The sequence below is a fragment of the Stylophora pistillata genome, chromosome 14 (genome assembly GCF_964205215.1).
Source record: "Stylophora pistillata chromosome 14, jaStyPist1.2, whole genome shotgun sequence".
In the NCBI taxonomy this organism is placed as follows: Eukaryota; Metazoa; Cnidaria; class Anthozoa; order Scleractinia; family Pocilloporidae; genus Stylophora; species Stylophora pistillata.
Genome location: NC_142532.1, coordinates 17,431,580 through 17,446,001, shown reverse-complemented (window position 1 = coordinate 17,446,001; position 14,422 = coordinate 17,431,580). Strand labels below are relative to the sequence as shown.

The window sequence follows — 14,422 nt, the reverse complement described above, 5'->3', positions numbered from 1 at the left end:
TGATTTAAGCAACAATTTAAACTTTGTAAGTTAGTACACGACACTATAGCTAGTTCAAGTTGCATAACATATGCTATGTACAAAAAAGTCCTACTTGTGTCCACCTGGCTCTGCCATGGTCTATACACGGGCAGAGACTTCCGAGGTTTGATTTCCGTTTTGAAGTCGTCTGCTTAGGTAAGCCTCGCCATTTGGCTTCCTTAAAGCCTTTTCAAGCTGTTCCCAGAAGTAGGGTTTCACATTACAGTTTTCTCAATCCAGGTAGGTTGTGTCTCGAAGAGCAAAGGGTATTTCACAGTGCTTGTACATAACTGGTACAACCTGATGATATCGTACCTTGGAAAGCGCCTTGTGTAGCTCATCTTTACACCAATCACTCTTAATGAAGTCTGGAGAAAGTACTGCAATTGTTTTTTTACTGAAGCAAATTGCTTCAGCAATGTTTTGCACTATTGTTTCTCCAACAGTGAAGTTCTTAAAGTCAATACAACACTTGAATCCTCGTTTTTCGAGCTCAGCAAGAAGTTCTTTCGCCCAGTCAACATCTTTGTAACAGTAGCATATAAACACATCATGCTTTGCTTCATAATCTGAGAAAAGTCAAACCATGTGTCATGTTCCAACCACGTTTTTGATAGATGCACAACACATACTTAAACCACAGCTTTTTAAATTCATTTTGATGCACTCACAAAGGAAGAAGTGAATATCTCACTAATATAAAGGAAAATACAGAATGAAAAAATAAGTAAACATGGAAAAAAAAAAACTTAACAAAGCAACAACCCAGGTAAGGATGTGACAAAAATGCAGTGAGGCAAAATGAATAAGATTCTAGTTAACAAACTGAAATTAAGGGGGACAAATTTGCACGGATGGCTGAATTCACGAAAAAAAGCATGCTGATCAAATGTCAGTGACTGAAAAGGAAAGGGAGGGGAGGGGAGGGGAGGTTTACATAGCGATTGGATACTAAAGAACTAAATGACCACCATTAACAACGTAATCTCTACTTTTTAAAATTTAACTCAGCGTGTAAATACCTGAAAGGGAGCTGGGGTTACATAACATACTAAATAGCATTTTTTAATTAGTATTTTCTTCAGATGCTAAATCATCAGGGTACATTTGTATAAATTAAGGGCACGGATAACGCTATCCAGCGGATAAGAGAGAGTAAAACTCACCAGGCTATCCACCGGATAGAGATTTATGGGTTAGGTGGAAAATGGGGAGTGTGGAAAGTGCGGAAAGTGTGGAGTGTGGAAAATGTAGAGTGTGAAAAACGTAGAGTGTGGAAAATGAGGAGTGTGGAAAACGAGGAGTGTGGAAAACGAGGAGTGTGGAAAACGAGGAGTGTGGAAAATATGGAGTGTGGAAAATATAGAGTGTGGAAAATGCGGAGTGTGGGGGTGGGGTAAGGAGTAGGTTTCAACGATATGAACAACAGTAACAAGCACTCCATTTCCTTGAAGGTGATGCATCATTGCGTTTTCACTACTAAACCGTAAATTACTTTTTCAAGTTTAAAAGAACGCAAAAAGGTAAACAAAAGAATCGAACAATCAAACGAGTGAAACATTACAGTCAATAACAACAAGCAGTCCATGCTCTTTAAGAAAGAGATGGATCATTGCATTTTATTTTGTAGCTATGTAAAGAGCACCGTATAAAATGGGTAATAAAAAAATCAACGCGAAAACACGTGGACAGTGTGGACCACGTGGAGATCAAAGCGAACTTGTACTCACCTGTGAATATACAAATTCAATTGAATCTACCCATGGCTTACAAGTAACGTATTTTGCAAGATTTGCACCATTTAGGTGTTAACGCTAACACCTTTTCGAACGTGACCAAAAATATTTTCCAGACGCTTTCTGTCAATTCATAATATTCACGGCTAACTAGCCAAAGAAAACAACATCAGCGCGAGGTTGATATTTTGCTTGCAGACAATAACAGTATTACCCTGGTAAGATAATTTTTTATGCATGTATATATTTTTATGTCCTTTTATTTTATATACACTCTACACTCCGCGTTTTTCACACTCGAAAAAAGTGAAAAAATGCTATGCTTCAGCTACAACATACTGAGAGTAACGTTTCACTCGTTTGATTCTTTTGTTTACCATTTACCTTTTTGTTTTTAACGTTAAAACCGTGAAGCCCCAAAAGCACCTTCTAGCACAGGATTTTAATCATATCCTGTGGTTATTCTTGTGGGTGTTTTGTTGTTCACACCCAAACTTGGAACGTGACATATTCTGATAAGGTGTAGTATAAAGTAAGTTCCTATGTATTTTATCCTGATGAAGTTGAAACCGGAAACCAAATACTATAAGACAAGTTGCTGTGTGCTGCCCACTAGTTCTCTTATAAAATTACACATTTTTCCACACTCCACATTTTCCACACTCCATATTTTCCACACTCCTCGTTTTCCACACTCCTCATTTTACACACTCTACGTTTTTCACACTCTACATTTTCCACACTCCGCACTTTCCACACTCCGCATTTTCCACACTCCTCATTTTCCACACTCCTCATTTTCCACACTCCTCATTTTCCACACTCCTCATTTTCCACACTCTTCATTTTCCACACTCTTCATTTTCCACACTCCTCATTTTCCACACTCCTCATTTTCCACACTACACATTTTCCACACTCCACATTTTCCACACTCCACATTTTCCACACTCCACATTTTCCACACTCCACATTTTCCACACCCCTCATTTTCCACACTCCTCATTTTCCACACACCTCAGTTTCCACACTCCTCACTTTCACACTTCTCATTTTCCACCTAACCAGATTTGTGCAGCACCGTACAGTACGAGTTTCTGTTCATTGTTTGATTTGGTTAATAATCTTTAAGTCACACTAGGTGGCTCGTCACGCGCTCTTGTTTGATAAAAGGCCCTTTTGATCAGTTTTTGGCAAGCACTCGTGCTCGTAAGGAAAGAAATTAGTTAAGGAAAGGAAGGGAAAGTTCAATCGATATCAACTCTTGCCAGATCCGGCAATAATGTAAGTTTGATTTACCTGAAGCATTTCTCTATTTCCATGTCCCTAATTTCTTAAATCAATTTTTAGTTTCACGGTATAATACAATAATAAAGAAGGAGGCGTTTCCAAAGAAATTTGGTGCGGTACGTTGTTATCAGTGGATTTTGTGTGGTCCAGCTAGCGGTGGACGAGCGCCGCTATACACTCTTTGAATAACCGGGGCCAACTGGATATGAGTAAGATAATTTATTGTAATTAAGTTAAACATTGCAAAATAAAATTAACTGATTAAATACCTATTTCTGGCAACGTTTTCAAAACCTCAGCACCTTCAGCATTTTCTGTATCTCCATTTAATATTAGCTGGCACGTGTAACACTCTGGATCATGTCTTTGTTCCAAGGAAGAGAACCACAGCAAACGCTTCTTTTTTGCGATAAATAACAATGGAAAAACTAAGACTAAGATGATAACCACACCAATAGCCGTTCCTATGGCAATCTTGGTGACATCTGTTGATGCTGTAATCTCTGGTCAAAAGATGGAAAAGGAAATGAATAATTTAAATTACACATGTAAAAAAAAAAATATAGAAATATATATGAAATTCAAATCACGAGATACAATTATGGTTCAAAGGCCAATAAAAAAGACCGAGGCACAAACATGCAGAGGTTATAGTCTCAGTTGTTTATCTGAATGTTTGAGGAGGTTACGGATTCCTTTTTTGAAACAGACTCAGAAAAGCAAGTGGGGCAAATTCTTCTCTCTAACATTAATTTGTGGAGCCAGTACCTTTACTTGGATCTTCTCCCGGACAGTCGGCTTCATCTAAAATTGGTCGAACACGGCCTAAATTCTTTGATGAGTTAGTAAAGAAAGGACAAGGTTTACACGCCTCTTCAGATGTCTGGCTAATGTTTGGCTGGTACGTTCCTTGAGGACATCGAATAGGACCACTTCTTCCTGGTGGGCAATAAAAACCGGCTGTACATTGTTTACAGACATATTTAGATGTCTGGTTAATGTTTGGCTGGTATGTCCCTATTGGACATTGAACGGGACCAGTTGCCTCTGGAGGGCAATAAAAACCGGCTGGACACGGTTTACAGGCCTGTTGCGGTTAACTTTTCGTTTTCCGTTTTTCTTTTCGTCTTCTTTATTTAGAAATTAAAGATCGTTTGGCGCCAATTCATCTGGTGATGCCCGCCTGTCTGTCGAGAGCAGCCTGACGTCATTCACCGTTATTGTGCGTCAAAACTTTCCGTTTTTGAAAACACGCTTTTCTAGCGAGATTCGACAAAGTTAGGCCCTGTACAGAACCAGCGTGCACATATGAGAATGATTGCTACCAAACGAAGCTTCCTCATGTACACTGAATTCAATTGACCATGCTAGGATCTGGCTAGGCAAAGTAGATCCTGAATCACTCCTTTTCGTGTGACGGGAAACTGATAGTGGGAAGTCTTAACGAGCTGAATAGTTCTGAAGTAGGGTCATAACGTAATCAATAATTCACGAGGGTGTTTCATGACGAAGTCCACCCTCGTTTATTTGAAAAATGAAAAAAAGACAAAACAAAACAAAGAAACAAACAAACAAATTAGTAAGTTGAGAAATGGCATCAGCTTTCAAAACCGAATGGCTTAGGGAGTTATTTTAATTTATCAGCTGTCGCATTTAAACTGGTAGGAGATCAGGGAAGTCGAACCTATTTTTATTTTTAGCCTTTTAAGCCCACACTTTTCATTTTTCCTCGGAATTGATCTGGTCCAAGTTTAAGAGTCCTGAAGGAGTGCGTGGAATAATTCCCCAGGATGTACCTCCAGGGAGGGCCCAGATATGGAGCTGCCATGTTGGTTTACCTTCGTGATACACTCTTTTATTATGCATAAGAATGTCAAATTTTTAGAGCTGGAGCTATCTTTTTACGATTTGAGGCTGAAAACGTTCTTAGGACGTTCTTATATTTACATGGTACACCGTATTTCAATAAATTAAAGCTGAGAGAATATAAAGTGATATACTTTGAAAAGATTAAGTCAAACTTTGCATCACCTTATGAAGTTGTCGAAACCAAACTGCGACATTATGCGGGACTGGTCTTCGGCTTATGGAGCTGCAGTACGACAGCGAACAGTGCGCCAAGAGACGACGATGGCAAAGCATGGTACTCTACCCGAGTACATCTATCAGAGACACTGCATCAGGTCTGACCAACCCATAAATATTAAATTGGAAGAAGCTGACCAAGATGAGGAAGATGGACAAGAAAGTGAAGGACCTGGAGAAGACTCTCAAACCGAAGAACAAGTCATAGAGGAAAGCGGAAGTGAGCCTGAATACGATGGAAGCAGCGATGAGGATGATATAGGAGCCAGTGACGAAAGTGGAAACTACCTTCAAGGAGAAATTGGGAGCTTCACAACCTTTCTGCTGGGCACAAGGTCACGCTTTGGAAGAACTATACGATTCAATAATCGGCTTATACAGTGAAATTTTTTTCGGCTTCTTCCTGTCTAGATGTAGTAATATAACTTTAAAGCAATATTAATCTTTCAAAATACTCTGCAGATCAAATAAACTGAACGGCAAAGTTTATTTATGTGACAATATTAACTACTAAGAGAACGCTCAACGCTCTGAAAATGTTGTTTTATCCCTAGCAGCTTTTCGGGTCGACTTCTGAGTCATGTTCACGGACTTTCATACAAACGAGCTCTCCCGTTAAGTACAGGAAAACTGATTTACGGGTATCAACGTTAACAGTATCGACACGTAAGCATGCACTGAGAAATATACGTTTTGATGTACTTATTTTGTGGATAATTGTATAGGTATAAAAGTATTACGTCAATTAAAGACGTTAAAATTATGTAGCTAAAAATAGTTGCGGTGACGGTGTTCCGTGGTCTTTTCTTGCGGTCATGCGGTGTTAGTTAATTTTTCTTTGCGGTGTTGCGGTGTTGCGGTGTTCAGGCCCCCCCCCCCCACATGTCCCCCTCCCTAAATTGAGGACAGTTTAGAACGCGGTTTTGTAAGACAACTGCTAAACTTTGGTAAAATAACCGGCCCTCATTTCTCCAACAGTAGCATATGTTCGAAAATTCTGAGAGGATAACTTGTATTGAAGAAAAAAAATTGAAAATTTGATGTGACTTTTACAATCTTTTGATGAAAACAAGTTTTCGAAGTTTTACCGTAAGGTGATCAGTATTGAGAAAATTTGTCTCCGGGGCAAGTTTACTAGAATTACCGTGTGGTGTAAATTTGTCCAAATCCATCATTTTAGTGCAATAATACAGATAACTTCTTCACATCCAGGGGCTGATTGTGCAAAGGCTGGATAATGCTATCCACTGGATAGCATCGTATGTCTTGTAAACACGTATCCGCTGGATATAGATGTTATTCACCAGACGGGAGGTCCGTATTGGGAAAAACTGTGCCCGAGGTCTTGGATACCGCCCGAGGCCGTAGGCGGAGGGCGGTACTCAAGACAGAGGGCACAGTTTTTCCCAATACGGACCGACCTATGCTGGTCAATAACATTTTTATTTTTTTCGATAGGATTTTTCTATTGAACACATAACAAAATAATTTCCAAAAGAACCCGAATGATTTAGGGCTACAATTACGAGTTTAATTACGAGAAAATCCTCCATAACCTTAACAATTTGTTAGCGAGTGAATGATAAAGAATACAGACGTTAACTAAAGAGAAAGCTTTCACCGAAATATTTTAAATTAGTAAATGTAACTGAAAAGGCTTCCGGGCAAACTTTGAAACATTTCTTGACAAGTAACTGTCACCATGTGACACCTGTCAATTGAAGAATAAAAAACGCGTACGCGTTTGAATAAACGACAGTACATGTACTAGTGTGACAAACACACACGAGTTAAATGGAATATGATATTTCGAGGACTGGACTTGACTGGACTAGACTAGTAAAACGTGGACTAGTAAAACGAGGACTAGTAAAACGAGGAATAGTAAAACGCGCACTAGTAAAACGCGGACTAGTAAAACGCTGACTAGTAAAACGCGGACTAGTAAAACGCCGACTAGTAAAACGTGGAGTAGTGAAATGTGGACTAGTAAAATACGGACTAGTAAAACGTGGGCTAGTAAAACGTGGACTAGCAAAACGCGGACTTAACAACAACAACAACATAAAAAACAATTTCATACGAAGGCGATCACAAGACTTAATGGCGAGCCATTTTAGTGAGTGACAATCCCTGTTTGACCCTTAGCTACAAATGGGTTTCACATGCGCCAGATACAAACGAATTTAGTAGTTTAGGCTAAGAAAGAATTTTACTCAGCACCAGTTCAAAATCCTAAAATACACTTTTGTCGTAAATTTCACGGCAGAAACGCAGGTATTTGATGAATAAAAGTCGCATTAAATCTCCTTGTGTCTAGGTAGAGAGAGTCTCATTGACTTCAGCTTTTCGGTGGAAGAAAAACCGATTTCCACACGCCATTACAGAAAACCCAAAAACAAGCAAACTGACAACTCCAAAACACATATTTGCATTCACTTACAATTTGACTTCCCGTGACATTTTAAAACGGAACAGAGGTAAATCTTCGAAGATTGATCGTCGTTGGAAATAAAAAATGCTTTCCGTAAGATCTCTAACTGTTTTTCTATTTACGAGAAAGTCGTCGCATGATCATTTAACTCGTGTGTGTTTGTCATACCAGTACTGCTGTTTCTTCAAAAGCGTATGCTTCTTTCCTCTTCAATTGACAGGTGACATATCGTGACAGTTACTTATCAAAAAAATGTTTCAAAATTTGCTCGGAAGCCTGTTAATTACTTTTAGAAATAAGAGTGTTTCGGGGAAAGCTTTCTCTTTAATTTGAATGATAGGGTCTGAAAGTACTTACGAGTGACCACGAGTGAGATTAAATCAAAATATCACAGTTTTGTTACTATGACGTCATTACGGAATCATTTCCGTTTAATTTCGTGAAAAAATGACTTACTCACGAAAACTGAAGTTATTCACTGTATAAATACATAGCGGACGATTTGAAAAAGATGAAAAACAGATGCGATCATCTTTAAAAACTTGTAGTGTGGACTATACATTACAGATTGCACAGTTACGATAGGTTGAAAACAAAAACGACTTTAAGAATAGTTAACAATTATTCCATGAGCGCGCCTTGGATATGAGATGATAGCAATTGCCATGTTTTTTTTTTGTAATTGCCATGTATTTTCGGACTGAGAATAGGATAATTTTTCATTCTTATGAGCAGAGTTTTTTTCTAACTTGGCATGAAAAGAACATTATTAGCATACTTTTTTCTTCAAAATATAATAAGAACATTAGAACATCTAAAACACATTTCAGTTAGAATAATTTTTTCCGCACTTGTAACGCATTTTCTTTGCAATTAGAATGCAACTGAAGAGTTTAGAAAATAAATGCGAAAAAGAGCATGAATATTTCACTAAGTTAGCATCTAATATGTAAACTGAGGACAAAAATCTTGAGTTTAGAACATATTTATATAATTGGAACGAAAATTGCTAAACGGCGTTTTTGTCCACTTTGGCGCCTCATATGTATCAATATTAGATACAATGAATATATGAAGTTCATATATTTTGAACTGCGGTATTAAATACGTATGATGCACGATCCTTCGCAGTACACACCATTTGAATAACACCCCCTCTGTCACTTTAAACATAGAATTTTAATACCCTGTACCTACTTTTTACATAGAGCAGCCACATAGCATTTACATAGGTAAAAAGCTATATAAATTGTATTTAACTCACCTTAAAAAGACTATTGGTAACCTATGTTTACTCTATTTTAATTCTATTAAAAGGCTATAAGTTTAATTTTCAGTTGTCTAAGCCTCAACTTGCTCTTATTTAAATACTATGTGAATTGGCATTTCAAACCTATGTAGATGCTATCTTTAATTTTCTACACTAGCCTGCTCAAATGTGTATTACATAGCTTTTACCTACACTATGTAAAGGTTCCATTTGACTAGTAAAAAAATAGGATTTTTTATCAAAATGTATAGCAAAAGTCATAGCAATTACACACAATTTGAATTGCACCCTCTCTATCACTTTAAACATATAATTTTAATACCCTGTACCTACTTTTTACATAGAGCAGTCACATAGCATTTACATAGGTAATAAATAGTGTCTGATTCTACAAGGGTAGATAACGCTATTTATGGAATAGCGAAAATCAGACCTGAATAACATCAGGCCTGTACGGGATTCGAACCTGTGACTGACCTCTGCGATACTAGTGCAGCGCTCTACCAATTGAGCTAACAAGCCAACTGGGAGCAGGCCGTTAAGTTGATTCGTAATAAACCCATGATGATAAATCAGATAAAATGAACATATGAAGTTCATATATTTTGAACTGCGGTATTAAATACGTACGATGCACGATTCTTCGCAGTAGATAGCGCTATTTATGCAATAGCGAAAATCAGACCTGAAAAAAATCAGGCCTGTGCGGGATTCGAACCACTGTACGTACGGGGTTCGAATCCCGTACAGGTTCGAATAATATTTTGAAATTTATATATTCTAGGTCTAACTCCCCATTGCGCCATCATCGTTGGAACTGTCAGAACTCTGAAGATGCATGGTGGAGGACCAAAGGTGAGTGAATTCCTAAGGCAAAGTGAAATGTTAGAGTTGTGATTACCCTTCATCAGTTTTTGCTTCCCTTTTCCCACTCTAGGGTTGCACCTTGTTCTGTGACCCAAATGAAGTGCTAGTCAAGTCAGAGTATAAGCTATGCTCTTACAAATCAGTCATATTTTTATTAGTCTTTAAACTGCAGTTTTTCTCTCTTTGTAACAGTTACTGACTGCATGCACTGTCTTTGATTTTTTTTTCTCTTTATTCCAAAGGTTGTAGCAGGGAAACCTCTCCCTTCTGAGTACACCACTGAGGTATGTCTTATTAACTCATTACACCCTAACCTCAGTATCCATTTTCTCCATACTCTTCTCTATATGTTTCCTCTGATACTAACAAGGAGAATTTGTTTAACAATCAAAGTTTTTTAGGTTGGTGATCATTCCCTTTATTCTTGTGATCTCAATGAATGATTCAGCTGTATTACTGTTAGGAGAAAATAGATGTTGGTCATTCTTAGAGGGGTTGATAGATTTTAAAGAGAGGGCTGTTCTGAGTGCCTCTCCACTCATGCTCTAGTTAAGACCTAAATAAGAGAAATTCCACCGTGGGATGTTGTCAGAGTAGCAGTTGTCTGATACATGTAGGTTGTAATTGGTTTAATTTGTCAGCTCTTAGCCTTACTTAACTCTTGACCTTTGTTCCTCAAATAGTCTTGCTCATGCTCTGAATTGAGACTGCTCTAATGTTGAATAAGACAACACACCCTGCTAAAATTAGAGCTGTTTTGATTTTTAGGAACTAAACTGATTCAGGTTGAGGGACTTTGTATCAAGCTTTCAAAATTTCTATTCTAGCCATTGGCAGTTTCTATTATAATTGCAGGATTTGCTGATGTTGTAATTTCACATTTTTTCTAAACAGAACTTTGATCTTGTCAAGAGTGGAATGGTGAACCTTGCCAAACAAATTGAGAATGCACGATTTTTTGGAGTCCATGCAATTGTGGCTGTGAACAGATTCCCGTAAGTAGTGTCAAGGTCCCAGTACAAGAGCAAGTTTTGCTGTCTTCAGGGGCATTAAAGTTTTCAGACTTCTTAGAGTTGTACTTAATCATGATTGTTTTGTCAGGAGTGACACTGATGCAGAGATTTCCTTGGTCATACAGCTTGCCAAGGAGGCAGGAGCTTATGATGCTGTAGGGTGCACTCACTGAGCAGATGGAGGTATCAACATAAACCCTTTGCACCCTAATGTCCTCATTCATATTCTCCATACTGTTACTTAATATACATTTCCTAAGGTGCTGACAAGGAGAATTTGCTTAACAATCAAGAGCTTCTCCAGTTGGTGATCATTTCCTTTATTCTTGTGACCTTAATGAGTGATTCAGGGATCATATTGCAAGGAGAAAGTATAGATGCTAGTCAATCTCTAGGGTCAAAGATTTAGAGTTATTTCTAGATATATATTTTTAATTTGGTCAAATGTGTTGGGAGAATTAAAATATTTTAACATTTTTCTGGGAATGTTGGGAAATTTTTCTTGCTTGCTTGCTTTCATGCATCCAATTGACAAGTGTTTTGTGCTAAATGAAGCTGTTGATCTGTAGGTAAGGGTGCCATGTGTTTGGCTGATGCAGTTCTTAGAGCAGTCGAGGAACCTGTTGACTTCAAGTTCCTGTATGACTTGCAGGTATGTAAGCTATGCAGATTTCAGCTACACCATTTTCCCTTTTAAAAATCAGTTATTGTTTGCCAAACGAGCATTCATTAATTACATATCTATGATCATCAATCTGTGAATAATCAGCATATAACTGACCCTTTACTGGTGAACTTGCCACTAAAAAAAAATTGCATAAAGAAATTTAATCCTTAGTTGAAAATTAAGGCTTTGATAAGGCCTGAAACCATGTCTATTACTGTAGATAGCCACATGTTGCTAGTGAGTCCAATCCTGTTGGGGTTTTACCTTGTGCATAAGTAATTTTAAGTAAGGATAAGTAAATAACTAAGTAGCCTTCATTAATGTAACCTTTATTTATGTAATTCTGTAGTTGCCGATTGAAGATAAAATGAGAATAATTGCCCAGAAGATTTATGGTGCAGATGACATTGAGTTGTTGCGTGAAGCTCAGAAGAAGGTGGAACGCTATAAAAAGCAGGTAATATTTTGATTAGTCTATTGTTCCAGAAAATGCAGCATATATTTTTGGGAAGTAAGTGTATCTTACCAATTCTCCGTAGGAGAATGGAAACTACAGGCAGCCTGATTATGTTTTCCCTGAAATGGAGCAACCCCAATGGTTGTTGGGTGGAGCTTGATGTTGCCAGAATTTGCTCTTTGAATGGGGAAAGGAGCATCTTTGGATGTTTTGGGTTAATTTTTTGAGTTCGTCTTAAAAAATTGACACTGAATGGGGATGAAACTTTAGCCTTTAAACTCCCAAGATCTGATTCTTGATTCTCTCCTATAGTTGCTGCTCAATTTTCTTTATAAACTATGGGTAGTTAAGAGAATTTGGTCGTAGATCAAGATTCATCAACCTAGTAATAAGTTTAAGTATTCTCATTACCTGATTGCTGGATTATGTATGGATATTTTAGGGAGAAGTTACATGTTAATCATCTGGGAGTTTAAGGGTTAAAAACATCACAGAACTGGGAATGGATTTAAAAAATGAGGATGACCAAGGATGCAAAAGAGTTACGTGGATTGCTTGACCAACTTTAACTGTATCCTGCCTTTCTATCTTGGAAAATGCTCTCTAAATTAATTGACAGAGTCCCTTCTGAAACCCCTTTTCTAAATTGTACACAGGTGATAACTTTGTTGTCCTTTGGTTGATTATTATTATATTATTTTTTTACAGGGCTTTAATGACTTGCCAATATGCATGGCCAAGACTCACTTGTCACTCTCTCATGAACCCGAGTTAAAAGGATGTCCCAAAGGTGTATAAATTCCAAATGTCTCGCATCTCTGTTATACCTGACTTCAGGCTGCTTAAGGCTGTTAGCCTACCTTGGGATATTTGCTTAAGATGCTTAAGGTTAGGATTAGAGTTAGGGTTAATCCCCAGCCAGCTTTGTTCCCAGTATCTGTCCTCTTGTAACCCATCCAAGATGTCTCTTTTTCCTCCCCTATTGATGGAGAGGGGTGGAGGGGTGGGGAGGAAGAGAGAGATAGTCTGCTCCTATCGGGCCATTAGAGGGAAGTGACCATAACAATTGTTACTCTTGCTGTACTGAACACTTCTCCTTTACAGGCTACCACAGGGGTATGATAAGTTTTCCAGTTAGTTGTGCTGTTACTCAATTTACACTCCTGAATGGTGAAAGTCACATGTCTCACCCAAAAAACACAACCAAATAACCCAGCTGGAGCTCAAACCTGGACCTGTGTATCAAGAGTGCAGCAAGGAAACCCTTACACAACCCCTGTAGTTTTATCCAGAAATAATTCTCACTTATATATAATTATTCATAGGGTGATTATCCAACTAATTAAGACACACCACTTTTATCACATGCATGGGGTTTGAAACCCTGATGAAACACTGGAATGACACTATCCATGAGTTTCATATAATATCAAACCCTTGAGTTTGGTACAGCCTGTTGCCTGCTTTCATCAGTTTCCTCGTGTTTGGAAACCCTGATGAGACCCTCACACTCATTTTTGAAATAGTACATACCCTTGTCAATGTTTTCATCAGATTTTTCTAGCTACATCACAAACTGTCACCATCAAGAAGGCAATCTGCTCACAAAGCATACTTCAACTTCCTAGCATGCTTTCAATAATTGAATCTCTTATAAATGTTTTCCTTTGTGCAGATTCTGTCCTTCCTATTCGTGATTTTCGAGCAAGTGTTGGAGCAGGGTTTCTGTATCAATTGGTTATTGGCACTGTATGTATTTTTTTGTGTATTTGGTTTCCTTCTTTCCTTCCCTCTTGCTATTTGGGCTCATCACACAACATGCTCACAGGGTGTGTGTTGCGTGACAATTACAAAGCCAGTAGCCTGTATTTCAAGCTACTGCATTTACAGGAAGTTTTGTTTCTGTTTTGTAGTATTGAGAGGCAGAACCAGAAATTTCCTTCCCCAACTAAGTAGACAGTTTTCTTATGAAGATAATGAGCAAAAAAAAAACACCCAATTACCTTTAATATAGCATTCCAGCTTAGCAAAAAAAACATTATTTTTGTCATTTTTTCATAAACACTGCAAATGAGCACTATGCCAGGATTACCCACAAGACCTTGCTTCTATGATATAGACTTGGACCCGGTGACAGAAGAGGTGCTTGGGCTGTTTTAGGTCTCCATGTACCAGATTTCTTGACAGGAAAGGGAACTGTTAAGATTTACAGCTTACAATGTTTGGTTTAATTTGCTGACCTCAAACCCTCCCCCCCTTAAAAAAAAGGAAGTTGCCCTGTGATTTAGTAGATGACAGCACTGACCGAGAAATGAATGCTTGATTAACCCTGCAGACTTCATGTAGCTGTATTATCTTATATCACCTATTAAGTTATTAAATTGTGACAAGAACCTTTCATTCCCATCATCCTGTTGACCATATCTAGTGTCTCTCAGTTATTAAAGCTCAATGTTAGTTTGTGCAAGAAAGTTTGCATTGCTCACTAGTGCAGTGCCCAAGAAAGTTTGCCCAAAAGATTGCATGATTCAGGGTTGTAGCTGAGAAATTAAGCTGCTAGCAGAAATTTCAAGAGAGGAGGC

At 38.1% G+C, this 14,422-nt stretch overlaps 2 protein-coding genes across 4 annotated transcripts; one reads left to right on the top strand and one right to left on the bottom strand.

Moving 5' to 3' along the window:
- Window positions 1–4,875, bottom strand: LOC148716891 (uncharacterized). The gene is made up of 4 exons (XM_088744644.1): window positions 4,762–4,875; window positions 3,816–4,134; window positions 3,317–3,550; window positions 1–590 (listed from the first exon to the last, which is right to left on the bottom strand). The coding sequence occupies exons 1-4, from the start codon at window positions 4,873–4,875 to the stop codon at window positions 253–255; spliced, it is 1,005 nt and encodes a 334-aa protein (XP_088600770.1). The 3' UTR covers window positions 1–252.
- A 4,704-nt stretch (window positions 4,876–9,579) lies between these two features.
- On the top strand, window positions 9,580–12,686 carry LOC148716890 (C-1-tetrahydrofolate synthase, cytoplasmic-like). Of its 3 annotated transcripts, XR_015995564.1 has the most exons (7): window positions 9,581–9,691; window positions 9,946–9,987; window positions 10,598–10,698; window positions 10,805–10,899; window positions 11,286–11,368; window positions 11,733–11,840; window positions 12,549–12,632. XR_015995564.1 is itself a non-coding variant. In XM_088745756.1 (4 exons), exons 1-4 carry the CDS (start codon window positions 9,671–9,673, stop codon window positions 10,887–10,889), a joined length of 249 nt encoding a protein of 82 aa, XP_088601882.1. In that variant the 5' UTR covers window positions 9,580–9,670; the 3' UTR covers window positions 10,890–11,279. The 3 variants fall into 3 exon arrangements, 2 of the variants coding, with proteins under 2 accessions (XP_088601882.1, XP_088601881.1); XM_088745756.1 differs by lacking the exons at window positions 11,286–11,368; window positions 11,733–11,840; window positions 12,549–12,632 and having other exon boundaries at window positions 9,580–9,691; window positions 10,805–11,279; XM_088745755.1 differs by lacking the exons at window positions 9,581–9,691; window positions 9,946–9,987; window positions 10,805–10,899 and having other exon boundaries at window positions 10,619–10,757; window positions 12,549–12,686.
- Window positions 12,687–14,422: the final 1,736 nt, after the last annotated feature.

What these genes read in the sequence shown, in the direction of transcription:
- LOC148716891 (XM_088744644.1), bottom strand. Translation starts at nt 4,875, where the DNA reads ATGGCAGCTCCATATCTGGGCCCTCCCTGGAGGTACATCCTGGGGAAT. An exon ending in GGGAGAAGATCCAAGTAAAG is followed by an intron (nt 3,551 to 3,815) that starts GTACTGGCTCCA and finishes TCTTTTGACCAG; the next exon opens with AGATTACAGCATCAACAGAT. An exon ending in GAAAACGTTGCCAGAAATAG is followed by an intron (nt 591 to 3,316) that starts GTATTTAATCAG and finishes GACTTTTCTCAG; the next exon opens with ATTATGAAGCAAAGCATGAT.
- LOC148716890 (XM_088745755.1), top strand. Translation starts at nt 11,297, where the DNA reads ATGTGTTTGGCTGATGCAGTTCTTAGAGCAGTCGAGGAACCTGTTGAC. An exon ending in AGTTCCTGTATGACTTGCAG is followed by an intron (nt 11,369 to 11,732) that starts GTATGTAAGCTA and finishes GTAATTCTGTAG; the next exon opens with TTGCCGATTGAAGATAAAAT. An exon ending in TGGAACGCTATAAAAAGCAG is followed by an intron (nt 11,841 to 12,548) that starts GTAATATTTTGA and finishes ATTTTTTTACAG; the next exon opens with GGCTTTAATGACTTGCCAAT.